We start from the raw sequence: 27,510 nt of genomic DNA, 5'->3' as shown, positions 1-27,510 counted from the left end.
ACGTGGTGCTCGCAGGTCTCTATGATGAGGTGTCAGTGACGTGGTGCTCGCAGGTCTCCGCGTCTATGATGAGGTGTCAGTCACGTGGTGCTCGCAGGTCTCCGTGTCTCTGATGAGGTGTCAGTAACGTGGCACTGTGGGTTGTCAGATGCCGCCCCTCCCCCATTACATAACTGCAATGTCTCGTGATGTCAGGTCATGATTGTATTGATCACTGACAAGTACAGGACATGGGGACACGAGATACACGGATACAATCAGCACAGTCTATATTAAGGTGCAAGTGGATGGCGGCCAAATTCCAGGAAATGTTCTGGCGAGGTCTGGAAATGGGCCGGGCGCCCTCCTCCCAGGTGCTGGGGACATCACTTTCCCTGGCGTCAGCTTTTACTCCTAGTGATGATGTCCGGGTGCTGGGGACATCGGGACGTGGGGCGCTGGCCTCCCGGGGTTACGACACCTCGTCTTTCCAGGACAGGTGGCAGGATTTGCACATTAAACGGCCTTTCAGGGGGAAGCAGCCACTGTCCGTCGGCTCCAGAGACAGCAGAACTCCACAATTCTAGGAGAAAACAGACGATTATTGAGAGATAACCTGTAGAACTGATGCAGGAACCCCAAAGTACGCCCGCTCCAGGACGGTCACTGTGATGTAGACTATGCGCACCGGCAGCCCAGAGGACGTACGCACCGCACAGCGATAGCAGTTCTCGTGGTAGTTATGTCCCATACATTCAATCTTGTAGGAATCCTGCCCGTTCTTCGCTATTATCGGCTGCCGGCAAGAAGTGCAAATCGGAGCATATTTCCTGTGCGACAAACAACAATGTAGGATGAACAAAGTGGAAATCTGTAAAGCATAGATGACTATTCTGTCTGGGCAAGAAGATGGACCCCGAAGGTTTTGGGCTGAGTTTGCCTAATTGAAGTCAATGTTCCTGTTTTGTCACATGGTTCATGAATTTGGACCAAAGCAACGAAGTGTAAACACAATTTAATACGGGATGTGTCCTCCCTCCGCCCCAGCACACCGTATACCACATCACACAGTGTATGGAGAAAGATCAATCTAGGTGTCTTCTCCAGTCCCCCCCCACCCCCAGTGTACCGCGAGGGTGCCGAGTGCGGAAGAGCAGGCAAGTCTATGGATGTATGTGAGGACAGAGAAGCCCCCGGAGGTGGATGTGGGGGCCATGTACCATCCCATCGCCCGGTCCCCTGCGGTCTCCACCTGTAATAATCCTCGGCACAGTGAACGTCGTTGAACTCGTCCACAGCGAAGCTCTCGTCGGCGATGGTCCGGCTGCAGACCACACAGGTGAAGCATTCGGGGTGGTAGCTGCTCCCCAGCGCCCGGACGATGTGCTGCAGGATCAGGCTGTCACACTTACCGCACTTCTCCAATGTTTCCTGCAATAAGCATTAGTTCGGAGGAATAAGACAAGACCGAGACTCTGGACAGCCCCAGGATCACTAACTGTACGGTGAAAATGGAGAAGATGAGCAGAAATGTGAGCGACTGGATCAGAGGATCGGTGGCTCACTGGAGATCACTAGTTCAACCACTTTCAGCTCATGCAGGGACCGTCCAGAAGAGACGATGCAGAATCTGTAGTTTCGGGGCCTGTGATTTACATCGCGGCCATTTCCCTCTCAGTTGGAAGGATGTTTGCTACAATGTGTCAGGGAGTGTCAGCTCTTCAGCTCCCTTTGTGAGCTGGACTAATCAGGGTCACTATTCCTTCTGCCACTGACAGCAGCAGAGATCCTAAGGAAACAACCCGTCTATAGGAAGCCTCTCAGCGTTCGGCTCTCACGTTCTCTGTTATCAGCCACGTACCTTATAGCAGTGTTCACAAATTGGCTGTCCGTCTTTCTGGTAGTACATCTGCCCGGCCAGGAGCCGGTGACACTTCCGGCAGGTGAAGCAGCCGGCGTGATACTGCTTTTTCATGGCCTCGATGGTGGCGGTGCTGGGGGGGATGGTTTTATGGCAGAAAGCACAAATGTCTGGAGGAGAAAAGAAGAGATAAGGCCTCTTTCACAGGTCATTGTGTCCGGTACGAGTGGTGACAGTTTCCACATGTACCGGAGACACTGACGCCCGTAGACCCATTCAAGTGAACGGGTCTGCGCACATGTCAGTGTGTTTCCACGGACGGTGTGATCCACACGTAGACTTGTCCGTTTTTGGCCGGCAGCATGAATCACACGGACCCATTCAAGGCAATGAATCCATGTAACACATACTGGCGTTTGGGATCAGCGGTACAGTTAGCTCTGTTTCCAAGCGCATGGTGCTGAACGCTGCCCTCATCATAGTCCCTTGTCAGCGCTGCGATCAGCACCAACAGGGGATAATGATGAGAATAGTAGTGTCTGCTCCCAGTGTCTCCACCTGTAAAAATAAGAATAAAAGTGTTCCCCGCTGTAATCCATACGACTGCTCACACCAAGGAGCTGGGAAGAATGACTCCTGCAGAGAGTGGGCCCCAGAGCTGCGCTCAGCGAGTTGTGTCCTGTCACTCGCTGACCGCAGCAGAGGTCCGGGGCCCATTCGCTGGAGCGAGTCATTCTCCCTGGCTCCTCTGCTGAGCGGTCACATGGATTACAGCAGGGGACACTTATGACAGGTGAGTACATGGATTTTTTTATTTAATTCTTATTTTTACACCAGGACACACTGGGAGCAAAATACTACTCATCATTGTCCCTTGCTCGTGCTGATCGCACTGCAAGCAAGGGACAATGATGAGGGCAGCGTTCAGCACCCGGCACTTGTGAACAGCGCAAACTGTACCGCTGATTCCCAAACACCGGTACGTGTCCTTCTGATGCCGCACACGGACACAGATATCTCCGGTACCGGAAATATCAGGACATGTGAAAGAGCCCTAATGATGTGAGGGGACGTGACTGCATCCAGCAGGTCACTCTGTGTAGGGGTCTGCACGTCCTGTGCTGAGCACACCTGCTTCCGGCGGCCGTCTAACCATGCGCAACTCTGGGAAATCTTCCCCCAATCACGACAATTGTAGCGACTCCTGTAAATCTGCACATTCCCCAAGAGGTGATATACACGGTGTACCCCATGTATGGCCCTGATTCCGGGGGTCACGCTGGCCACTGCTGATCGGCCATTGAAGTGAGCCGGATCCTCAGACTTGTCATTACACCTGCTTCTAAACCAGGCGGCCATGGACAGGAGTGATCCCCGCCGTACCTGAGCCCTCCTGCTTCCCTTTGTGTCCGTTCACACTCTGCTTCCCCGGAGCGGCCTCCTCTCTCTTCTCTTGGTTATCGGACAGCGGTCTCGTAGTCTTCAGCGGTCTCTGTATGTAACAGATAAGACTTGTGATTTGTATATAGTGATTTTCGGCAGTCATATTACATTGTGAGTCTCTGAGTTACATCATGTTATGCTCCAGTCACATCCAGAGCTGCATTCACATTGAATGTATGGGACTCTTCCGTGTAGAGTGCGCCCTGCTGTGGTGCATTGTGGAAGAGTAGTGCTAACTCATGGGCTCCAAGTGGAGCAGAGTTGTGAATGCAGCTCTGGGATTGCCCGGAGTAGGTACCTGGGACGGAGGAGGTCGGGTGAGGTCCAGCTTCTGTAGCTCCAGACTTAATGAGTCCGGGATAGGAGCAGGGGAAGGATCTAGGGGGACACGTTTAGGGGACAGTGGCAGGACCAGAGGTGAGGGGGGTGGAGGTGGGAGGTCCAGGCTGAGGCAGTCGTCTGTGGGGATCTCATCCAGGAACGTGGAGCGAAACGTCAGGAGATCTGCAGAGAAAGAATAGTTATCACAGACACAGAAACGCTCACTAGTGACGGCATTTCTGTTTTTTGCAGGAAAATCTGCTCCAAAATCCACACAATTCAGGGAGGAAAGCGTGGGGCAATAATCAGCAGCAAATCTGCTGTGTGTGGACTCGCCCTAATGGGGCACAGGGGTGAAACTACTCTGAGCTGTTTACACAGAGATCTTATCAGATGCTGGAATGTGTGATGTCAGATCCCCGTCCTCTGCTGATCCATGAGGTCCGCCACTTCTGGCACCTCCTGTCTAGTCACCCCCTTATAACGCTCTCCCCCCCCCCCCCGCAGCAGCCCACGGACCTGTACATATCAACGCTGTATGGGATATGCCCCACTCAGCAGAGCAAATATCCCCAGGATGACAAGCTGACTGTTCCACCACCAGAGGGCGATGCTAACCAGGTGCCAGCAGAGCAGGGCTGCGACCGCCGCCAGAGCACGACCGCCAGAAGAGCTCAACTCCGACCGCCACCAGAGTACGAACGTGACCGCCAGCAGAGCACGACCGCCAGCAGAGCACGACCGCCAGCAGAGCTCAACTCCGACCGCCAGCAGAGCTCAACTCCGACCGCCGCCAGAGCACGACCGCCAGCAGAGCTCAACTCCGACCGCCAGCAGAGCACGACCGCCGCCAGAGCACGACCGCCAGCAGAACTCAACTCCGACCGCCAGCAGAGCTCAACTGCCAGCAGAGCTCAACTCCGACCGCAAGCAGAGCACGACCGCCGCCAGAGCACGACCGCCAGAAGAGCTCAACTCCGACCGCCACCAGAGTACGAATGTGACCGCCAGCAGAGCTCAACTCCGACCGCCAGCAGAGCTCAACTCCGACCGCCAGCAGAGCTCAACTCCGACCGCCGCCAGAGCACGACCGCCAGCAGAGCTCAACTCCGACCGCCAGCAGAGCACGACCGCCGCCAGAGCACGACCGCCAGCAGAGCTCAACTCCGACCGCCGCCAGAGCGTGAACGTGACCACCAGCAGAGCACGACCGCCAGCAGAGCTCAACTCCGACCACCGCCAGAGCACGAACGTGACCGCCAGCAGAGCACGACCGCCAGCAGAGCTCAACTCCGACCGCCAGCAGAGCACGACCGCCGCCAGAGCACGACCGCCAGCAGAGCACGACCGCCGCCAGAGCACAACCGCCAGAAGAGGTCAACTCCGACCGTCGCCAGAGCACGAACGTGACCGCCAGCAGAGCACGACCGCCAGCAGAGCACGACCGCCAGCAGAGCTCAACTCCGACCGCCGCCAGAGCACGAACGTGACCGCCAGCAGAGCACGGCCGCCAGCAGAGCTCAACTCCGACCGCCAGCAGAGCACGACCGCCAGCAGAGCTCAACTCCGAATGCCGCCAGAGCGTGAACGTGACCACCAGCAGAGCACGACCGCCAGCAGAGCTCAACACCGACCGCCAGCAGAGCTCAACCGCCGCCAGAGCGCGAACGTGACCGCCAGCTGAGCACGAGCACGACCGCCAGCAGAGCTCAACTCCGACCGCCGCCAGAGCACGAACGTGACCGCCAGCAGAGCACGACCGCCAGCAGAGCTCAACTCCGACCGCCAGCAGAGCACGACCGCCAGCAGAGCTCAACTCCGAATGCCGCCAGAGCGTGAACGTGACCACCAGCAGAGCACGACCGCCAGCAGAGCTCAACACCGACCGCCAGCAGAGCTCAACCGCCGCCAGAGCGCGAACGTGACCGCCAGCTGAGCACGAGCGCCAGCAGAGCTCAACTCCGACCGCCGCCAGAGCACGAACGTGACCGCCAGCAGAGCACGACCGCCAGCAGAGCTCAACTCCGACCGCCAGCAGAGCACGACCGCCAGCAGAGCTCAACTCCGAATGCCGCCAGAGCGTGAACGTGACCACCAGCAGAGCACGACCGCCAGCAGAGCTCAACACCGACCGCCAGCAGAGCTCAACCGCCGCCAGAGCGCAAACGTGACCGCCAGCTGAGCACGAGCACGACCGCCAGCAGAGCTCAACTCCGACCGCCGCCAGAGCACGAACGTGACCGCCAGCAGAGCACGACCGCCAGCAGAGCTCAACTCCGACCGCCAGCAGAGCACGACCGCCAGCAGAGCTCAACTCCGAATGCCGCCAGAGCGTGAACGTGACCACCAGCAGAGCACGACCGCCAGCAGAGCTCAACACCGACCGCCAGCAGAGCTCAACCGCCGCCAGAGCGCGAACGTGACCGCCAGCTGAGCACGAGCGCCAGCAGAGCTCAACTCCGACCGCCGCCAGAGCACGAACGTGACCGCCAGCAGAGCACGACCGCCAGCAGAGCTCAACTCCGACCGCCGCCAGAGCACGACCGCAGCAGTTGCCTCTCCTAGTAATGGCTGACAACAGGGAGCAATGCAATGTATGTGGTCAGGTATCGGTGGTGCTGCTGTGAGTTGTCGGAGCGGTCAGGAGTTAGTAGCCGGATCTTACCTCCGTTCTGCAGAGCCTCGCCCTCCTGCCAGCTGTCGGCTCCCGGAGGATAGTCCGCCCTTGTCGGTTCTGGATTCCTGGGTTGGTTCTTCTGTGACAGTTCTGCCCTCCACGGAGGCGCCAGCGTGATCTGGACAGAGGACACCATGCGTTTACTGGACGACATCTGTCAGGAAGATTCAGAATAACCATATGACATGAAGCAGCTGAAACATTGTAACAAACCATCAGCGCCAGCGAGATTCCAGTTACTGAGGCTGAGAGCGCACAGACCTGGATTTAATCACTACAGTTTCTATTCATTGACGGCAGCAGAGATCCCGGAAATAGAGAGACAAGTGCAAAGCCTGACAGACCTGTAATGTCACCTCCTGAGAGATGAAACAGAGCGGGTATATACAGGGTATACACCGGGGATAGAGAAGGTATATACAGGGTACACGGCTGGAATAGAGAAGATATATACAGGGTACACGGCGGGTATACACCGGGGATAGAGAAGGTATATACAGGGTACACGGCGGGTATAGAGAAGGTATATACAGGGTACACGGCGGGTATAGAGAAGGTATATACAGGGTACACGACGGGTATAGAGAAGGTATATACAGGGTACACGGTGGGTATAGAGAAGGTATATACAGGGTACACGGTGGGTATAGAGAAGGTATATACAGGGTACACGGCGGGTATAGAGAAGGTATATACAGGGTACACGGCGGGTATAGAGAAGGTATATACAGGGTACACGGCGGGTATAGAGAAGGTATATACAGGGTACACGACGGGTATAGAGAAGGTATATACAGGGTACACGGTGGGTATAGAGAAGATATATACAGGGTACACGGCGGGTATACACCGGGGATAGAGAAGGTATATACAGGGTACACGGCGGGAATAGAGAAGATATATACAGGGTACACGGCGGGTATACACCGGGGATAGAGAAGGTATATACAGGGTACACGGCGGGTATACACAGGGTATAGAGAAGGTATATACAGGGTACACGGCGGGTATACACCGGGGATAGAGAAGGTATATACAGGGTACACGGCGGGTATACACAGGGTATAGAGAAGGTATATACAGGGTACACGGCGGGTATAGAGAAGGTATATACAGGGTATACACGGCGGGTATAGAGAAGGTATATACAGGGTATACACCGGGGATAGAGAAGGTATATACAGGGTACACACCGGGGATAGAGAAGGTATATACAGGGTACACGGCGGGTATAGAGAAGGTATATACAGGGTACACGGCGGGTATAGAGAAGGTATATACAGGGTACACGACGGGTATAGAGAAGGTATATACAGGGTACACGGTGGGTATAGAGAAGGTATATACAGGGTACACGGCGGGTATATACGGGGTACAGGGAGGGTATATACAGGGTATAGAGAAGGTATATACAGGGTACACGGCGGGTATACACCGGGTATAGAGAAGGTATATACAGGGTACACGGCGGGTATACACTGGGTATAGAGAAGGTATATACAGGGTACACGGCGGGTATACACAGGGTATAGAGAAGGTATATACAGGGTACACGGCGGGTATACACTGGGTATAGAGAAGGTATATACAGGGTACACGGCGGGTATAGAGAAGGTATATACAGGGTACACGGCGGGTATAGAGAAGGTATATACAGGGTACACGGTGGGTATAGAGAAGGTATATACAGGGTACACGGTGGGTATAGAGAAGGTATATACAGGGTACACGGCGGGTATACACCGGGTATAGAGAAGGTATATACGGGGTACAGGGAGGGTATATACAGGGTATAGAGAAGGTATATACAGGGTACACGGCGGGTATACACCAGTTATAGAGAAGGTATATACAGGGTACACGGCGGGTATACACCAGGTAAAGAGAAGGTATATACAGGGTACACGGCGGGTATACACAGGGCATAGAGAAGGTATATACAGGGTACATGGCGGGTATACACCGGATATAGAGAGGGTATATACAGGGTACACGGCGGGTATACACCGGATATAGAGATGCGGGGTACACGGCAGGTATACACAGGGTATAGAGAAGGTATATACGGGGTACACAGCGGGTATACACAGGGTATAGAGAAGGTATATACAGGGTACACAGCGGGTATACACAGGGTATAGAGAAGGTATATACAGGGTACACGGCGGGTATACACCGGGTATAGAGAAGGTATATACAGGGTACACGGCGGGTATACACCGGGTATAGAGAAGGTATATACAGGGTACACGGCTGGTATACACAGGGTATAGAGAAGGTATATACAGGGTACACGGCGGTTATACACCGGGTATAGAGAAGGTATATACAGGGTATAGAGAAGGTATACACAGGGTACATGGCGGGTATACACAGGGTATAGAGAAGGTATATACAGGGTACACGGCCGGTATACACAGGGTATAGAGAAGGTATATACAGGGTACATGGTGGGTATACACAGGGTATAGAGAAGGTATATACAGGGTACACGGCGGGTATACACCGGGTATAGAGAAGGTATATACAGGGTACACGGTGGGTATACACAGGGTATAGAGAAGATATATACAGGGTACATGGTGGGTATACACAGGGTACAGAGAAGGTATATACAGGGTACACGGCGGGTATACACCGGGTATAGAGAAGGTATATACAGGGTACACGGCGGGTATACACCAGGTAAAGAGAAGGTATATACAGGGTACACGGCGGGTATACACAGGGCATAGAGAAGGTATATACAGGGTACATGGCGGGTATACACCGGATATAGAGAAGGTATATACAGGGTACACGGCGGGTATACACCGGATATAGAGAAGGTATATACGGGGTACACGGCGGGTATACACAGGGTATAGAGAAGGTATATACAGGGTACACGGCGGGTATACACCGGGTATAGAGAAGGTATATACAGGGTACACGGCGGGTATACACAGGGTATAGAGAAGGTATATACAGGGTACACGGCGAGTATAGAGAAGGTATATACAGGGTACACGGTGGGTATAGAGAAGGTATATACAGGGTACACGGCGGGTATAAACCGGGTATAGAGAAGGTATATACAGGGTACACGGCGGGTATACACCAGGTAAAGAGAAGGTATATACAGGGTACACGGCGGGTATACACAGGGCACATGGCGGGTATACACCGGATATAGAGAAGGTATATACAGGGTACACGGCGGGTATACACCGGATATAGAGAAGGTATATACGGGGTACACGGCGGGTATACACAGGGTATAGAGAAGGTATATACAGGGTACACGGCGGGTATACACCGGATATAGAGAAGGTATATACGGGGTACACGGCGGGTATACACCGGGTATAGAGAAGGTATATACAGGGTACACGGCGGGTATACACAGGGTATAGAGAAGGTATATACAGGGTACACGGCGGCTATACACAGGGTATAGAGAAGGTATATACAGGGTACACGGCGGGTATAGAGAAGGTATATACAGGGTACACGGCGGGTATAGAGAAGGTATATACAGGGTACATGGTGGGTATAGAGAAGGTATATACAGGGTACACGGTGGGTATAGAGAAGGTATATACAGGGTACACGGCGGGTATACACCGGGTATAGAGAAGGTATATACGGGGTACAGGGAGGGTATAGACAGGGTATAGAGAAGGTATATACAGGGTACACGACGGGTATACACCGGGTATAGAGAAGGTATATACAGGGTACACGGCGGGTATACACCAGGTAAAGAGAAGGTATATACAGGGTACACGGCGGGTATACACAGGGCATAGAGAAGGTATATACAGGGTACATGGCGGGTATACACCGGATATAGAGAGGGTATATACAGGGTACACGGCGGGTATACACCGGATATAGAGAAGGTATATACGGGGTACACGGCGGGTATACACAGGGTATAGAGAAGGTATATACGGGGTACACAGCGGGTATACACAGGGTATAGAGAAGGTATATACAGGGTACACGGCGGGTATACACCGGGTATAGAGAAGGTATATACAGGGTACACGGCGGGTATACACAGGGTATAGAGAAGGTATATACAGGGTACACGGCGGGTATACACCGGGTATAGAGAAGGTATATACAGGGTACACGGCGGGTATACACCGGATATAGAGAAGGTATATACAGGGTATAGAGAAGGTATACACAGGGTACACGGCGGGTATACACAGGGTATAGAGAAGGTATATACAGGGTACACGGCGGGTATACACAGGGTATAGAGAAGATATATACAGGGTACACGGCGGGTATAGACAGGGTATAGAGAAGGTATATACAGGGTACATGGTGGGTATACACAGGGTATAGAGAAGGTATATACAGGGTACACGGCGGGTATACACCGGGTATAGAGAAGGTATATACAGGGTACACGGCGGGTATACACCGGATATAGAGAAGGTATATACAGGGTACACGGCGGGTATACACCGGATATAGAGAAGGTATATACAGGGTACACGGCGGGTATACACAGGGTATAGAGAAGGTATATACGGGGTACACGGCGGGTATACACAGGGTATAGAGAAGGTATATACAGGGTACACGGCGGGTATACACCGGGTATAGAGAAGGTATATACAGGGTACACGACGGGTATACACAGTGTATAGAGAAGGTATATACAGGGTACACGGCGGGTATACACAGGGTATAGAGAAGGTATATACAGGGTACACGGTGAGTATAGAGAAGGTATATACAGGGTACACGGTGGGTATAGAGAAGGTATATACAGGGTACACGGCGGGTATACACCGGGTATAGAGAAGGTATATACAGGGTACACGGCGGGTATACACCAGGTAAAGAGAAGGTATATACAGGGTACACGGCGGGTATACACAGGGCATAGAGAAGGTATATACAGGGTACATGGCGGGTATACACCGGATATAGAGAAGGTATATACAGGGTACACGGCGGGTATACACCGGATATAGAGAAGGTATATACGGGGTACACGGCGGGTATACACAGGGTATAGAGAAGGTATATACAGGGTACACGGCGGGTATACACCGGGTATAGAGAAGGTATATACAGGGTACACGGCGGGTATACACCAGGTAAAGAGAAGGTATATACAGGGTACACGGCGGGTATACACAGGGCATAGAGAAGGTATATACAGGGTACATGGCGGGTATACACCAGGTAAAGAGAAGGTATATACAGGGTACACGGCGGGTATACACCAGGTAAAGAGAAGATATATACAGGGTACACGGCGGGTATACACAGGGCATAGAGAAGGTATATACAGGGTGTGATGAAAGCCGGCCGGTGGGTGCAGCTCTCTGGCGCCCCCTTACCTCTCAGGTCAGTCAAGGTACTGCACCTAGAGAAAGTAGTGCCAGGAAGCTGCAACCAGCGCAGGGAACACGGTAGTGTGTTATCCCTTCAACGTCACTAAACCGTAACGTCACTACACAGCACAACTCGCTAGCGCCCTCTTAGCCTCAGGTCAGTCAAGGAACTGCACCTAGGATAAGCGGTCGCCAGGGAGACTGTCCTGTAACCTACTGGGTATCAGGGCCCTCTGTAGTGAGGGCGGTATATATATCTTCCTTGGCCGCGCCAGGAATATATATATCTGAACCTCCGACCGTCACTACCAGCCTTCCCCAGTCCCCAGTTGGTATGCTGCCACCAGTCCCTATTTTAGATATACGCCCAGTCCGTGAATGGGCCTATATCGGGTCAGGAACCAACCCTGGGTAGCGTTTTTGGCTTGAGCCGAGCTCACACGGACGTGCGTTCGTTATGCAGAATAAAAGGCGGGCCCACAATTACTTGAGGTAATTGATTATAATAATACACTAGATACACGATATACAACTAAATATACACAGGTATAAGGTCAGGCTAAACTATACAACAATGGAATACAACACACAGAATCACCACAGCATATCAGTTACCGGTTTCTTGATTTTCTTGTGACGCAGGGAGAGGATTCTGCGGTCGCAGGCACGGTTCTTTGTTACAGGCTGAGGCCTACCACCGCATGGTCAAACTGCTCCTCCCCTTGGTGGCCTCAGCTGGTGCTCAGATGTTCAGCACACCACTCTTGGGTCAAAAACTGACTTGTCTCTTGTCTGTCCTGCTATCTTACCTGCCCCGTCCCGCCCACTGCTGGTGAGGTCAGCTGGCTCAGTCTCCACCCTCAGGTCTAACTTCGATCAGAAGCCCAAATTCTATGGAACCCAATAACTTCTTCTGGGATGGTCTCATGATACCCCCAGGGGTTCCCATGGATTCGGGCCGCCGTAACCGACCTTTTGATATCAATTATGATACCATACGGTCCTCAGGAATGGCTCCGCGCTATATCTTGGCTTCCAGAGCACGTACAAACGTCTACCGCGGAGGCTTGTGTGCGCAATGGCTCCGGGACGCCGTGATATTTTTTTATTGGCCCATCCCACGCAACATGCGTGTACTATTCATGTTTCTATATCTTATGCCTCCATGCTTGTGACAAAGAAACTAGTCCTATGGGACAAATGGTCAGGTACAGATAGACGAAGCACCCCCCCCTGCTGGCTGTGTTTCCTCTCGAAGTCTTTGAAGCTCCTAGCATTCAAGTGTTAAGTAGGCTTCTTATCTTACAGGAGCCTGGATGGGGGGAAACTATCTAGTTGACGTTTTAACAGAAGGTCCCAAGGGTGGGGGCTGCTGAAGTGTGGCCATCCCTGGATATGATTTATCATTACCAAGATGGCGGCTACAGGTTCATCACACCTCCCCCTATACGAGGGCGCGAGGGGGTAGCACATTCCTGTGTTCCCCCGTGCGTCCTTCTGCACCCTCCCCTTGCCGGGATAACCCGTCAGCGTTACCGTGGTCACGGCCTCTTCTGTGGCGAATGGAGAAGTGGTACTGCTGGAGAGCGAGGCTCCAGCGTAGCAACCTGCCATTCGACCCAGAGACCGTGTGTAACCAGCTGAGGGGGTTGTGGTCCGTCTCCACGGTGAAATGGCTCCCGTACAAGTAGGGCTGCAGACGCTGCAGGGCCCATACAATTGCCAGGCATTCTTTTTCCACCGTGGAGTAAGCCACCTCCCGGGGCAGTAGCTTCCTGCTCAGGTACAAGACAGGATGTTCCTGGCCTGTCGTGTTGACCTGACTTAGCACAGCACCGAGGCCAAAGTCACTGGCGTCGGTCTGTACCACAAACGGCCGGTCGAAGTCGGCAGCTTGCAGTACAGGGGAGCTACTTAGGGCGGCCTTGAGTGCCCCGAAAGCTGTCTCGCAGGCGACTGTCCAGTCGACTGCGACGGGCAGCTTCTTCTTGGTGAGGTCCGTCAGGGGCTTGGCCAGGGTGCTATAGTGTGGGACGAACCTCCTATAGTACCCGGCGGTCCCCAAGAAGGACATCACCTGCTTTTTGGTCCTAGGAGTGGGCCAGGATGCGATGGCATCCACTTTCCCCGGTTCTGGCTTCAGAACCCCCCCGCCTACCCGGTGACCCAGGTAGAGGACCTCACTCATGCCCAGCTGGCACTTTTCCGGCTTGATGGTCAAGCCTGCCCGGTGGATCCGACCGAGCACCTGCCGCAGGTGCTCTAGGTGATCCTCCCAAGTGGGACTGAAGACTGCAATATCGTCCAAGTACGCAGCCGCGTACCCTTCAAGTCCCTCAAGCAGCGTATTGACCATCCGCTGAAAAGTGGCAGGGGCATTCTTCATGCCGAATGGCATCACTGTGGACTCGTACAGTCCAAAAGGGGTGATAAAGGCAGAGCGTTCCCTTGCCGCGGGGGTCAGAGGAATCTGCCAGTACCCCCGGCTCAGATCCATGATGGTCAGGTACTTAGCCCCGGCCATCCGATCGAGCAGGTCATCGATGCGTGGTATGGGGAACGCATCGGTGGCCGTTACAGCGTTGAGCCCCCGGTAGTCCACGCAGAACCGTGTAGTTCGGTCCTTCTTTGGTACGAGGACTACAGGCGAGGCCCACGCGCTGCTGGATGCCTGGATCACCCCCAGCTTCAGCATCTCGTCTATCTCTTGGCGCATGTTTCCCTGCACCTCGAAAGAGACCCGATATGCTGAACGCCGGATCGGCGGGTGATCGCCAGTGTCCACGTCGTGGACAGCCATCTCAGTCCTTCCGGGCAGGCTGCTGAACAGCCCCCGGAAGGGGTGCAGGGTGGTTCCCAGCTGGGACCGTTGGTCCTCCGTGAGCTGGTGGCCAACCCCCACATCCTCGATGGACCCACCCGCCTTGGCTTGGGTGAGCAGATCCAGGAGGGTTTCTACCTCTCCTTCCTCGGGAAGGTTGCACACTGGGTGGGCAGTCGCTTCCCGCTCATGATGAGCCTTCATCATGTTCACGTGGAAGGCCTTCCTCCTTCCACGGGCGTGATCCAGGGTGACCAGATAGGTGACGGCATTGAGTTTCTGGTGCACGAAGTAGGGACCTTCCCAGGCTGCCTGAAGCTTGTTCTGTGGTACGGGGACCAGTACCCACACCTTTTGACCCACCTGGTAGGTCCTCTCACAAGCATTCTGGTCGTACCACCGCTTCTGGTCGGCCTGGGCCTGGGCCATATTGTCCTGCACCAGCTTTGCCAAGGCCATCATCCTGTCCCGGTGGCGCACGACATACTCGATGACCGACACCTCGGGGGTGGCCAAATCCCCTTCCCATGCTTCCTTCACCAGAGCCAGGGGGCCCCGTACCCGTCGCCCGTACAGGAGCTCAAAGGGGGAGAACCCCGTTGAGGCCTGCGGAACCTCCCGGTAAGCAAATAGGAGGTGTGGGAGGTAACGCTCCCAGTCTCTCCCGTGGGAGTCGACCAACATCTTAAGCATCTGCTTTAAGGTGCCATTGAACCGCTCACACAGGCCATTAGTCTGTGGGTGATACGGGCTGGCCACCAGATGTTGCACCTGCATTTGCTTACAGAGGGACTCCATCAGCCGCGACATGAACTGGGTCCCTCGGTCGGTGAGCATTTCTTGGGGGAAACCCACTCTGGAGAAGATCTCCAGTAAGGCGGTAGCCACCTTGTCGGCCCGAATGGACGACAAAGCTACCGCTTCCGGGTACCGGGTGGCATAGTCCACTACCGTGAGTATGAAGCATTTCCCGGAGTGGCTGGGAGTGGACAGAGGTCCAATAAGATCCACAGCGACCCTCGAGAAAGGCTCTTCGATGATTGGCAGAGTTACCAGTGGGGCTTTGGGGCGCGGCCCCGCCTTCCCCACCCTCTGACAGGTGTCACACGAACGGCAGTAGGCACCCACCGCGGCTCCCATCCCAGGCCAGTAGAAATGCTGAGCTATCCTGGCCTTGGTTTTAGCGATCCCTAGGTGTCCGGCCATCGGAATCTCGTGTGCGATCCGCAACAATTCCGCCCTGAACGGATAGGGTACCACTAACTGTCGGTCCCTGGGCCACGCCTCCGGTGAACCCTGCTGGACCGTTACCCGGTACAGCCGTCCCTGGTCCCAGACCACACGCTCGCAGTCTGACTCCATGGGAGGCTGTGCCGCCTGTTCCTTGAGAGCTTTCAGGCTGTCGTCTGCTTCCAACGCAGCCTGAAATTCCTGACTTGATGTGGCCAGAATCGACGAAACTGCCACATCCTCCGTCAGCCCCTCCGGGCATGTCACCTGGCCGCTGTCTGACCCGGCAGACACTTGGTCAGAAGTGGGGAAGCCGTCGGACCTCTGCAAGGCTCCTTGGGCTCCGGCGCTCCCACTCCTGGTGACAGCGGCTATGACCGCTGTGACCGTGGGTAGTGCCTGCTTCCCCTCTGTTTCTGACCAAGCCGCCCGATCAGGCAGGCTTCCTAGGCCTTTGGACATCTCGGATGTGGGGAACTCCTGCCCTGGGGTCTTACCTGGCGGCTCCTCTCTTGGGACACCCCCACCTCCCATGGCCTGTTCCTCCCCCTGCAGTGGGCCTATACTCAGCAGCCTGGATACCCCTGGGAGCCCTACACTGCCGGTAGCTGCCCCCCTCTCCATCCCTGAGCTTCCCTCTACAGAATCCTGCCCGCCCCCTCCCTCACCGGAGGACAAGAGGTCACGGCACGCCGGCTGAGCACCTCTGCGGGCATCCCCACACTCCCCACCTGCTTTCACTAACCCTGTTTGTGTTGTGTCTGTGCAGGTGTTACCCTCAGGTTTCACTCCCTCCTCCTCAGCAGGACACACACTACATACAACATGGTTGGCATTAGCAGCAGACAAATCAATACACTCTTGGGGGGCCGAACTTGGGGGTTCAGAGGGTACATACTGCGATACTAGACGCCCCAAGTCGGTCCCTAATAAAACATTTGCGGGAATATTTGGCGTTACTCCCACCTCCCGCATCCCCCTTCCGGCACCCCAGTCCAAATACACCATGGCAACGGGAAGTGCCGGCTCCACGCCTCCAACCCCGGAGACGGAAAGAGTCTTTCCTGGTACCAAGTCCTGGGGGGACACCACCTCAGGCCGTACCAGTGTTCGTTCAGCGCCCGTGTCCCGCAGTCCCATGACCGCAGAACGGCCTATGGTGACGGGTTGGATGTTGTCCAGGGACCTACCACCACCCCCTCCCACACACAAAACATTGGGCGCTCTCTGGGACTGGGATGGGGTCTTTTGGCGCTGGGGACACTCAGCCCTAAAGTGTCCTGGTTTGTTGCATAGATGACAACGTCTTACGTCTGGTCCTTGCCTGGAGAGGGCAACAGGGGGATACACCCCTTGTGTTCTAGGGGCCGGGGAAACAGGGGCATGACTGGGCTTACCCCCTCTCCAGGTGCTGCTGGCAGACTTCTTCAGCTCAGGCGCCCTGTTATTGGCATACTCGTCTGCCAGGGCGGCTGTAGCAGAAGCCCCTGTTGGTTTTCGGTCACGGAGGAACTGTCGGAGGTCCTCTGGGCAGTTCCACAAAAACTGCTCCGTGACGAACAGTTCCTGGACCTCCTGGCGGGTAGTAAGCGCTAGACCCGAGGTCCAGTGCTCTGCGGCTCTCAACAGCGCCCGCATATGATCGGTCCAGGTGTCCTTGGGGCCACGCAGCAGGCTCCGGAACTTCTGGCGGTACGACTCGGGAGTGAGGTTGTACTGCCGGATCAGGGCCCGCTTGATGCAGTCGTAGTTCTGTACCTCCCCGGCAGGTAAGTCCCCCAAGGCATCCAGGGACTTACCCCTCAAACGGGGGGTCAGGTATCTGGCCCACTGATCCCGGGCCAGATGGTGCTGAAGACAGGTCCGTTCAAATGCCACCAGAAAGGAGTCCAGGTCCCCATCCTTCTCCAGTAGAGGGAAGTCCTCAGCTCGGACTTTGGACGACTTGGTCTCCTGATGGGTTGGTTGCTCTAGCGGAAGCCCCCGCTGGGCCAGGTCCAGTTGGTGCTGGCGCTCCGCAGCTCGCTCTGCACGCTCCGCAGCCTCCCGGCGCTCTGCAGCTTCACGCTCCGCAGCCTCCCGGCGCTCTGCAGCTTCGCGCTCCTCCTCCGCTGCCTTCTCTGATGCTGCCAGGAGGGTTTTGTAGACGGCATCGCCATGAGACTGGAGACTTGCCATAGCCGCTTGTAAAAGGGCTTGTGATCTGGACAGGCTGGGCTGGGTAGGTGGTGGGCAGCCCACTGCGGGACCGTATACTGGGGACTGGCTCCCTGAGGTGCCCGGGCTGGACTCCTCCTCGCCATGAGTAACAATGTCCTCCCCTCCTGCCACACGGACCGTAGCATTAGCCTCCTGCAGGGTCTTGCTCCTGGTGCCGTCTGCCATCTTGGTAACCGACACCGCTGCAACCCTGAGTTTGCACACACCTTGTTATACTTTTAGCCTGACCGTCTAACGTTGGGCTGACCTTAAGACTCCAGCAGTGGAAGTTACCACTGGCAGTCTTTAGTGCCTGGGAGTAGGGGTCCCACAACACTATTATTCTGCAATCCCACCGCTCTGCCACCAATGTGATGAAAGCCGGCCGGTGGGTGCAGCTCTCTGGCGCCCCCTTACCTCTCAGGTCAGTCAAGGTACTGCACCTAGAGAAAGTAGTGCCAGGAAGCTGCAACCAGCGCAGGGAACACGGTAGTGTGTTATCCCTTCAACGTCACTAAACCGTAACGTCACTACACAGCACAACTCGCTAGCGCCCTCTTAGCCTCAGGTCAGTCAAGGAACTGCACCTAGGATAAGCGGTCGCCAGGGAGACTGTCCTGTAACCTACTGGGTATCGGGGCCCTCTGTAGTGAGGGCGGTATATATATCTTCCTTGGCCGCGCCAGGAATATATATATCTGAACCTCCGACCGTCACTACCAGCCTTCCCCAGTCCCCAGTTGGTATGCTGCCACCAGTCCCTATTTTAGATATACGCCCAGTCCGTGAATGGGCCTATATCGGGTCAGGAACCAACCCTGGGTAGCGTTTTTGGCTTGAGCCGAGCTCACACGGACGTGCGTTCGTTATGCAGAATAAAAGGCGGGCCCACAATTACTTGAGGTAATTGATTATAATAATACACTAGATACACGATATACAACTAAATATACACAGGTATAAGGTCAGGCTAAACTATACAACAATGGAATACAACACACAGAATCACCACAGCATATCAGTTACCGGTTTCTTGATTTTCTTGTGACGCAGGGAGAGGATTCTGCGGTCGCAGGCACGGTTCTTTGTTACAGGCTGAGGCCTACCACCGCATGGTCAAACTGCTCCTCCCCTTGGTGGCCTCAGCTGGTGCTCAGATGTTCAGCACACCACTCTTGGGTCAAAAACTGACTTGTCTCTTGTCTGTCCTGCTATCTTACCTGCCCCGTCCCGCCCACTGCTGGTGAGGTCAGCTGGCTCAGTCTCCACCCTCAGGTCTAACTTCGATCAGAAGCCCAAATTCTATGGAACCCAATAACTTCTTCTGGGATGGTCTCATGATACCCCCAGGGGTTCCCATGGATTCGGGCCGCCGTAACCGACCTTTTGATATCAATTATGATACCATACGGTCCTCAGGAATGGCTCCGCGCTATATCTTGGCTTCCAGAGCACGTACAAACGTCTACCGCGGAGGCTTGTGTGCGCAATGGCTCCGGGACGCCGTGATATTTTTTTATTGGCCCATCCCACGCAACATGCGTGTACTATTCATGTTTCTATATCTTATGCCTCCATGCTTGTGACAAAGAAACTAGTCCTATGGGACAAATGGTCAGGTACAGATAGACGAAGCACCCCCCCCTGCTGGCTGTGTTTCCTCTCGAAGTCTTTGAAGCTCCTAGCATTCAAGTGTTAAGTAGGCTTCTTATCTTACAGGAGCCTGGATGGGGGGAAACTATCTAGTTGACGTTTTAACAGAAGGTCCCAAGGGTGGGGGCTGCTGAAGTGTGGCCATCCCTGGATATGATTTACCATTACCAAGATGGCGGCTACAGGTTCATCACACAGGGTACATGGCGGGTATACACCGGGTATAGAGAAGGTATATACAGGGTACACGGCGGGTATACACCGGATATAGAGAAGGTATATACGGGGTACACGGCGGGTATACACAGGGTATAGAGAAGGTATATACAGGGTACACGGTGGGTATACACAGGGCATAGAGAAGGTATATACAGGGTACACGGCGGGTATACACAGGGTATAGAGAAGGTATATACGGGGTATACACAGCACAGGGTATAGAGAAGGTATATACAGGGTACACGGCGGGTATAGAGAAGGTATATACAGGGTACATGGTGGGTATAGAGAAGGTATAGAGAAGGTATATACAGGGTACACGGCGGGTATACACCGGGTATAGAGAAGGTATATACAGGGTACACGGCGGGTATACACCAGGTAAAGAGAAGGTATATACAGGGTACACGGCGGGTATACACAGGGCATAGAGAAAGTATATACAGGGTACATGGCGGGTATACACCGGATATAGAGAAGGTATATACAGGGTACACGGCGGGTATACACCGGATATAGAGAAGGTATATACGGGGTACACGGCGGGTATACACAGGGTATAGAGAAGGTATATACAGGGTACACGGCGGGTATACACCGGATATAGAGAAGGTATATACGGGGTACACGGCGGGTATACACAGGGTATAGAGAAGGTATATACAGGGTACACGGCGGGTATACACAGGGCATAGAGAAGGTATATACAGGGTACACGGCGGGTACACACAGGGTATAGAGAAGGTATATACAGGGTACACGGCGGGTATACACAGGGTATAGAGAAGGTATATACAGGGTACACGGCGGGTATACACAGGGTATAGAGAAGGTATATACGGGGTACACGGCGGGTATACACAGGGTATAGAGAAGGTATATACAGGGTACACGGCGGGTATACACCGGATATAGAGAAGGTATATACGGGGTACACGGCGGGTATACACAGGGTATAGAGAAGGTATATACGGGGTACACGGCGGGTATACACAGGGCATAGAGAAGGTATATACAGGGTACATGGTGGGTATACACAGGGTAAAGAGAAGGTATATACAGGGTACACGGCGGGTATACACCGGGTATAGAAAAGGTATATACAGGGTACACGGCGGGTATACACCAGGTAAAGAGAAGGTATATACAGGGTACACGGCGGGTATACACAGGGCATAGAGAACGTATATACAGGGTACATGGCGGGTATACACCGGATATAGAGAAGGTATATACAGGGTACACGGCGGGTATACACCGGATATAGAGAAGGTATATACGGGGTACACGGCGGGTATACACAGGGTATAGAGAAGGTATATACAGGGTACACGGCGGGTATACACCGGATATAGAGAAGGTATATACAGGGTACACGGCGGGTATACACCGGGTATAGAGAAGGTATATACAGGGTACACGGCGGGTATACACCAGGTAAAGAGAAGGTATATACAGGGTACACGACGGGTATACACAGGGCATAGAGAAGGTATATACAGGGTACACGGCGGGTATACACAGGGTATAGAGAAGGTATATACAGGGTACACGGCGGGTATACACAGGGTATAGAGAAGGTATATACAGGGTACACGGCGGGTATACACAGGTTATAGAGAAGGTATATACAGGGTACACGGCGGGTATACACAGGGCATAGAGAAGGTATATAGAGGGTACATGGCGGGTATACACCGGATATAGAGAAGGTATATACGGGGTACACGGCGGGTATACACAGGGTATAGAGAAGGTATATACAGGGTACACGGCGGGTATACGCAGGGCATAGAGAAGGTATATACAGGGTACACGGCGGGTATACACAGGGTATAGAGAAGGTATATACAGGGTATAGAAAAGGTATATACAGGGTATAGAGAAGGTATATACAGGGTACACGGCGGGTATAGAGAAGGTATATACAGGGTACACGGTGGGTATAGAGAAGGTATATACAGGGTACACGGTGGGTATAGAGAAGGTATATACAGGGTACACGGCGGGTATACACCGGGTATAGAGAAGGTATATACAGGGTACACGGCGGGTATACACCAGGTAAAGAGAAGGTATATACAGGGTACACGGCGGGTATACACAGGGCATAGAGAAGGTATATACAGGGTACATGGCGGGTATACACCGGATATAGAGAAGGTATATACAGGGTACACGGCGGGTATAGAGAAGGTATATACAGGGTACACGGTGGGTATAGAGAAGGTATATACAGGGTACACGGTGGGTATAGAGAAGGTATATACAGGGTACACGGCGGGTATACACCGGGTATAGAGAAGGTATATACAGGGTACACGGCGGGTATACACCAGGTAAAGAGAAGGTATATACAGGGTACACGGCGGGTATACACAGGGCATAGAGAAGGTATATACAGGGTACATGGCGGGTATACACCGGATATAGAGAAGGTATATACAGGGTACACGGCGGGTATACACCGGATATAGAGAAGGTATATACGGGGTACACGGCGGGTATACACAGGGTATAGAGAAGGTATATACAGGGTACACGGCGGGTATACACCGGGTATAGAGAAGGTATATACAGGGTACACGGCGGGTATACACCGGGTATAGAGAAGGTATATACAGGGTACACGGCGGGTATACACAGGGTATAGAGAAGGTATGTACAGGGTACACGGCGGGTATACACAGGGTATAGAGAAGGTATATACAGGGTACATGGTGGGTATACACAGGGTATAGAGAAGGTATATACAGGGTACACGGCGGGTATACAAAGGGTATAGAGAAGGTATATACAGGGTACAGGGAGGGTATACGCAGGGTATGGAGAAGGTATATACAGGGTACACGGCGGGTATACACCGGATATTGAGAAGGTATATACAGGGTACACGGCGGGTATACACAGGGTATAGAGAAGGTATATACAGGGTACACGGTGGGTATACACAGGGTATAGAGAAGGTATATACAGGGTACACGGCGGGTATACACAGGGTATAGAGAAGGTATATACAGGGTACACGGCGGGTATACACAGGTTATAGAGAAGTTATATACAGGGTACACGGCGGGTATACACAGGGTATAGAGAAGGTATATACAGGGTACACGGTGGGTATACACAGGGTATAGAGAAGGTATATACAGGGTACATGGCGGGTATACACCGGATATAGAGAAGGTATATACAGGGTACACGGTGGGTATACACAGGGTATAGAGAAGGTATATACAGGGTACACGGCGGGTATACACCGGATATAGAGAAGGTATATACAGGGTACACGGTGGGTATACACAGGGTATAGAGAAGGTATATACAGGGTACACGGCGGGTATAGAGAAGATATATACAGGGTACACGGCTGGTATACACAGGGTATAGAGAAGGTATATACAGGGTACATGGTGGGTATACACAGGGTATAGAGAAGGTATATACAGGGTACACGGTGGGTATACACAGGGTATAGAGAAGGTATATACAGGGTACACGGCGGGTATACACAGGGTATAGAGAAGGTATATACAGGGTACACGGCGGGTATACACAGGGTATAGAGAAGGTATATACAGGGTACACGGCGGGTATAGAGAAGATATATACAGGGTACACGGCGGGTATACACAGGGTATAGAGAAGGTATATACAGGGTACATGGTGGGTATACACAGGGTATAGAGAAGGTATATACAGGGTACACGGCGGGTATACACCGGGTATAGAGAAGGTATATACAGGGTACACGGCGGGTATACACAGGGTATAGAGAAGGTATATACAGGGTACAGGGAGGGTATACACAGGGTATAGAGAAGGTATATACAGGGTACAGGGAGGGTATATGCAGGGTATGGAGAAGGTATATAGAGGGTATGGAGAGGGTATATAGAGGGTATACGCAGGGTCCACCTCTATGCTCCTGGCTGTGGTGCGGGTGGACGGGTGTGCGGGTGGACGGGTGTGCCGGGCGTGGATATTTACTGTTCCTGCCTACAACGTCTCCGCTGTCATCTCAATGTGACCTTTGCCTTGTGAGGCTGGCATCGTGGGCTTATACAGGCTGGGCCCCTGAGATGTGTGATGGGGGTCCGCTGCTAATCCCCCATACACAGTGTAGGGATTTCTGAGCGTTAAGGAGGGTCCCAACCCCAATAATTCCTGTTAAGATACTGAGGAGAATCCAGAGTTCTGTCACCCAGGAACGTTAACTCCTTGAACGCTGGAAGGAGAATGCTGAAATCTACAGTGGTACCAGGAGCCCCCGAACCGGAGCCCATGAACTAATTACTAATCAGGACCCCGTTCTCAGAGTGGGACAAATAGAGCTGTAGTTGGAGGGGTCTTCTGTTCATCGTCCTGTCTGCCTCCAGGTGTAGGATGTCATGTCCGCGCTCAAAACCCTGACGATCAGCCTGATCAGATGGGTAATCCGTCCCCCAATCCCTATTGATCCCCATGTCTCTTTACCCGTCACCACCTACAGATGTCTGGTTTTTATGGGGTCCGCTGGGTGCATATATACTGTATATAGGTTCTCAGCATACATAGTATATACAATAACTGGGCCCTGTATACTCCGCACCATGTGGACTGGAAACAATCACTGGTATCAATCCAGTCATCAGTGTCAGGAAGGAAACTCATTACCGTCTGCCCCCGAAATATCAGCCCCCCGAACAGGAATGATCTCATCCCACACAAGATTCACAAAGGAATATAACATCGGTATCTAATCCTCTCCTGTGTGATACTGTCTGCTGAGCTGGGTATCTAATCCTACCCTGTGTGATACTGTCTGCTGAGCTGTGTATCTAATCCTCTCCTGTGTGATACTGTCTGCTGAGCCGTGTATCTAATCCTCTCCTGTGTGATACTGTCTGCTGAGCCGTGTATCTAATCCTCTCCTGTGTGATACTGTCTGCTGAGCTGGGTATCTAATCCTACCCTGTGTGATACTGTCTGCTGAGCCGTGTATCTAATCCTCTCCTGTGTGATACTGTCTGCTGAGCCGTGTATCTAATCCTCTCCTGTGTGATACTACCTGCTGAGCCGTGTATCTAATCCTCTCCTGTGTGATACTGTCTGCTGAGCCGCGTATCTAATCCTCTCCTGTGTGATACTGTCTGCTGAGCCGTGTATCTAATCCTCTCCTGTGTGATACTGTCTGCTGAGCCGTGTATCTAATCCTCTCCTGTGTGATACTGTCTGCTGAGCCGTGTATCTAATCCTATCCTGTGTGATACTGTCTGCTGAGCCGTGTATCTAATCCTATCCTGTGTGATACTGTCTGCTGAGCTGTGTATCTAATCCTATCCTGTGTGATACTGTCTGCTGAGCTGGGTATCTAATCCTACCCTGTGTGATACTGTCTGCTGAGCTGGGTATCTAATCCTACCCTGTGTGATACTGTCTGCTGAGCTGGGTATCTAATCCTATCCTGTGTGATACTGTCTGCTGAGCCGTGTATCTAATCCTATCCTGTGTGATACTGTCTGCTGAGCCGTGTATCTAATCCTCTCCTGTGTGATACTGTCTGCTGAGCCGTGTATCTAATCCTCTTCTGTGTGATACTGTCTGCTGAGCCGTGTATCTAATCCTCTCCTGTGTGATACTGTCTGCTGAGCCGTGTATCTAATCCTCTCCTGTGTGATACTGTCTGCTGAGCCGTGTATCTAATCCCATCCTGTGTGATACCGTCTGCTGAGCCGTGTATCTAATCCTCTCCTGTGTGATACCGTCTGCTGAGCCGTGTATCTAATCCTATCCTGTGTGATACTGTCTCCTGAGCCGTGTATCTAATCCTCTCCTGTGTGATACTGTCTGCTGAGCCGTGTATCTAATCCTCTCCTGTGTGATACCGTCTGCTGAGCCATGTATCTAATCCTCTCCTGTGTGATACTGTCTGCTGAGCCGTGTATCTAATCCTCTCCTGTGTGATACCGTCTGCTGAGCCGTGTATCTAATCCTCTCCAGTGTGATACTGTCTGCTGAGCCGTGTATCTAATCCTCTCCTGTGTGATACCGTCTGCTGAGCCGTGTATCTAATCCTCTCCTGTGTGATACAGTCTGCTGAGCCATGTATCTAATCCTCTCCTGTGTGATACCGTCTGCTGAGCCGTGTATCTAATCCTCTCCTGTGTGATACTGTCTGCTGAGCCGTGTATCTAATCCTCTCCTGTGTGATACTGTCTGCTGAGCCGTGTATCTAATCCTCTCCTGTGTGATACTGTCTGCTGAGCTGTGTATCTAATCCTCTCCTGTGTGATACTGTCTGCTGAGCCGTGTATCTATTCCTCTCCTGTGTGATACTGTCTGCTGAGCCGTGTATCTAATCCTCTCCTGTGTGATACTGTCTGCTGAGCTGTGTATCTAATCCTATCCTGTGTGATACCGTCTGCTGAGCAGTGTATCTAATCCTCTCCTGTGTGATACCGTCTGCTGAGCCGTGTATCTAATCCTCATGTGGATCCGCCATAGAAGTGCACTACGCCCCCCATCATTGAGGAGAGGAGGCAGTCAGTAGACATATCTGTGGAATAATCTATATGGTGTATAGTCCTGCAGGGTCGGGGGTCTCCTATCATTAGGGGCTGAGCGCAGACCCCCTGACAACATTCAGTTGAACATTAGTGGAGATGGTCATGGATGGATGGACACAGGTTAATGATCTCCTGCCCAAGTCCTGAGTCCCACTGCTAAGTGTTGGTACATAGAGCATGCTGGGACTTGTAGCCCTCCAGCTGGCACATATAGCAGAAAAGAAAGCAAAATCAGTCATGCCAGAAGATAGACTGAAGAGCTGACAATTCATTTGCCCACAGATTCCAGTCTCATGCCCTCCAAGGTCAGATCCTTGAGGGAGGAGGGGAACTCTCTTACCTGGCTGCTGGGGGGATTTGGGTGGATATTCCTCTCTCCAGAACAATAGGCTCCCGGTGTGTCTGCCTCTCAGATCCTAGGAGAATTGTACAGGGGTCAGTGACTGAGGCAGAGCCTGCCACTGACATCACTCACCAGCCCCCCACACCCCTCCCAGTCCTGCCCCAAAACCTCCCAGTCCTGCCCCACACCCCTCCCAGTCATGCCCATTATCCTCCCAGTCCTGCCCCACACCCCTCCCAGTCCTGCCCATTATCCTTCCAGTCCTGCCCCAAAACCTCCCAGTCCTGCCCCACACACCTCACAGTCTTGCTCCTTACCCTCCCAATCTAGCTCCTCATCCTTCCACTCCTGTCCCACACTTTACCCTCCTAGTCCTGCTCCTTACCCTCCCAGTCCGGCTCCTTAACCTCCCAGTCCGGCTCCATACCCTCCCAGTCCGGCTCCATACCCTCCCAGTCCGGCTCCTTACCCTCCCAGTCCGGCTCCTTACCCTCCCAGTCCTGCTCCTTACCCTCCCAGTCTTGCTCCTTACCCTCCCAGTCTTGCTCCTCATCCTTCCACTCCTGTCCCACACTTTACCCTCCCAGTCCTGCTCCTTACCCTCCCAGTCCTGCTCCTTAACCTCCCAGTCCTGCTCCTTAACCTCCCAGTCCGGCTCCATACCCTCCCAGTCTTGCTCCTTACCCTCCCAGTCTTGCTCCTTACCCTCCCAGTCCTGCTCCTTACCCTCCCAGTCCTGCTCCATACCCTCCCAGTCCTGCTCCTTACCCTCCCAGTCCTGCTCCTTACCCTCCCAGTGCTGCTCCTTACCCTCCCAGTCCTGCTCCTTACCCTCCCAGTCTTGCTCCTTACCCTCCAAGTCCTGCTCTTT

At 53.2% G+C, this 27,510-nt stretch overlaps 1 protein-coding gene across 8 annotated transcripts; it reads right to left on the bottom strand.

Annotated features, from left to right (window-relative positions):
- Window positions 1–186: 186 nt before the first annotated feature.
- On the bottom strand, window positions 187–27,510 carry FBLIM1 (filamin binding LIM protein 1). 8 transcript variants are annotated; one of them, XM_073656102.1, is made up of 9 exons: window positions 27,492–27,510; window positions 26,637–26,712; window positions 6,270–6,435; window positions 3,582–3,787; window positions 3,224–3,332; window positions 1,841–2,010; window positions 1,232–1,410; window positions 668–809; window positions 187–562 (listed from the first exon to the last, which is right to left on the bottom strand). In XM_073656102.1, the coding sequence occupies exons 3-9, from the start codon at window positions 6,433–6,435 to the stop codon at window positions 452–454; spliced, it is 1,083 nt and encodes a 360-aa protein (XP_073512203.1). In that variant the 5' UTR covers window positions 26,637–26,712; window positions 27,492–27,510; the 3' UTR covers window positions 187–451. The 8 variants fall into 8 exon arrangements, with proteins under 8 accessions (XP_073512203.1, XP_073512201.1, XP_073512199.1 ...); XM_073656100.1 differs by lacking the exon at window positions 27,492–27,510 and adding an exon at window positions 27,240–27,309; XM_073656098.1 differs by lacking the exon at window positions 27,492–27,510 and adding an exon at window positions 27,172–27,251.

Source organism: Phyllobates terribilis, unplaced genomic scaffold (genome assembly GCF_046119375.1).
Source record: "Phyllobates terribilis strain yellow unplaced genomic scaffold, ASM4611937v1 Scaffold_12__6_contigs__length_324123572, whole genome shotgun sequence".
Taxonomy (NCBI): domain Eukaryota; kingdom Metazoa; phylum Chordata; class Amphibia; order Anura; family Dendrobatidae; genus Phyllobates; species Phyllobates terribilis.
This window is presented reverse-complemented; position numbering and strand designations above follow the sequence as displayed.

What these genes read in the sequence shown, in the direction of transcription:
- FBLIM1 (XM_073656102.1), bottom strand. Translation starts at nt 6,435, where the DNA reads ATGTCGTCCAGTAAACGCATGGTGTCCTCTGTCCAGATCACGCTGGCG. An exon ending in CGAGGCTCTGCAGAACGGAG is followed by an intron (nt 3,788 to 6,269) that starts GTAAGATCCGGC and finishes CTTTCTCTGCAG; the next exon opens with ATCTCCTGACGTTTCGCTCC. An exon ending in CCCGACCTCCTCCGTCCCAG is followed by an intron (nt 3,333 to 3,581) that starts GTACCTACTCCG and finishes TGTTACATACAG; the next exon opens with AGACCGCTGAAGACTACGAG.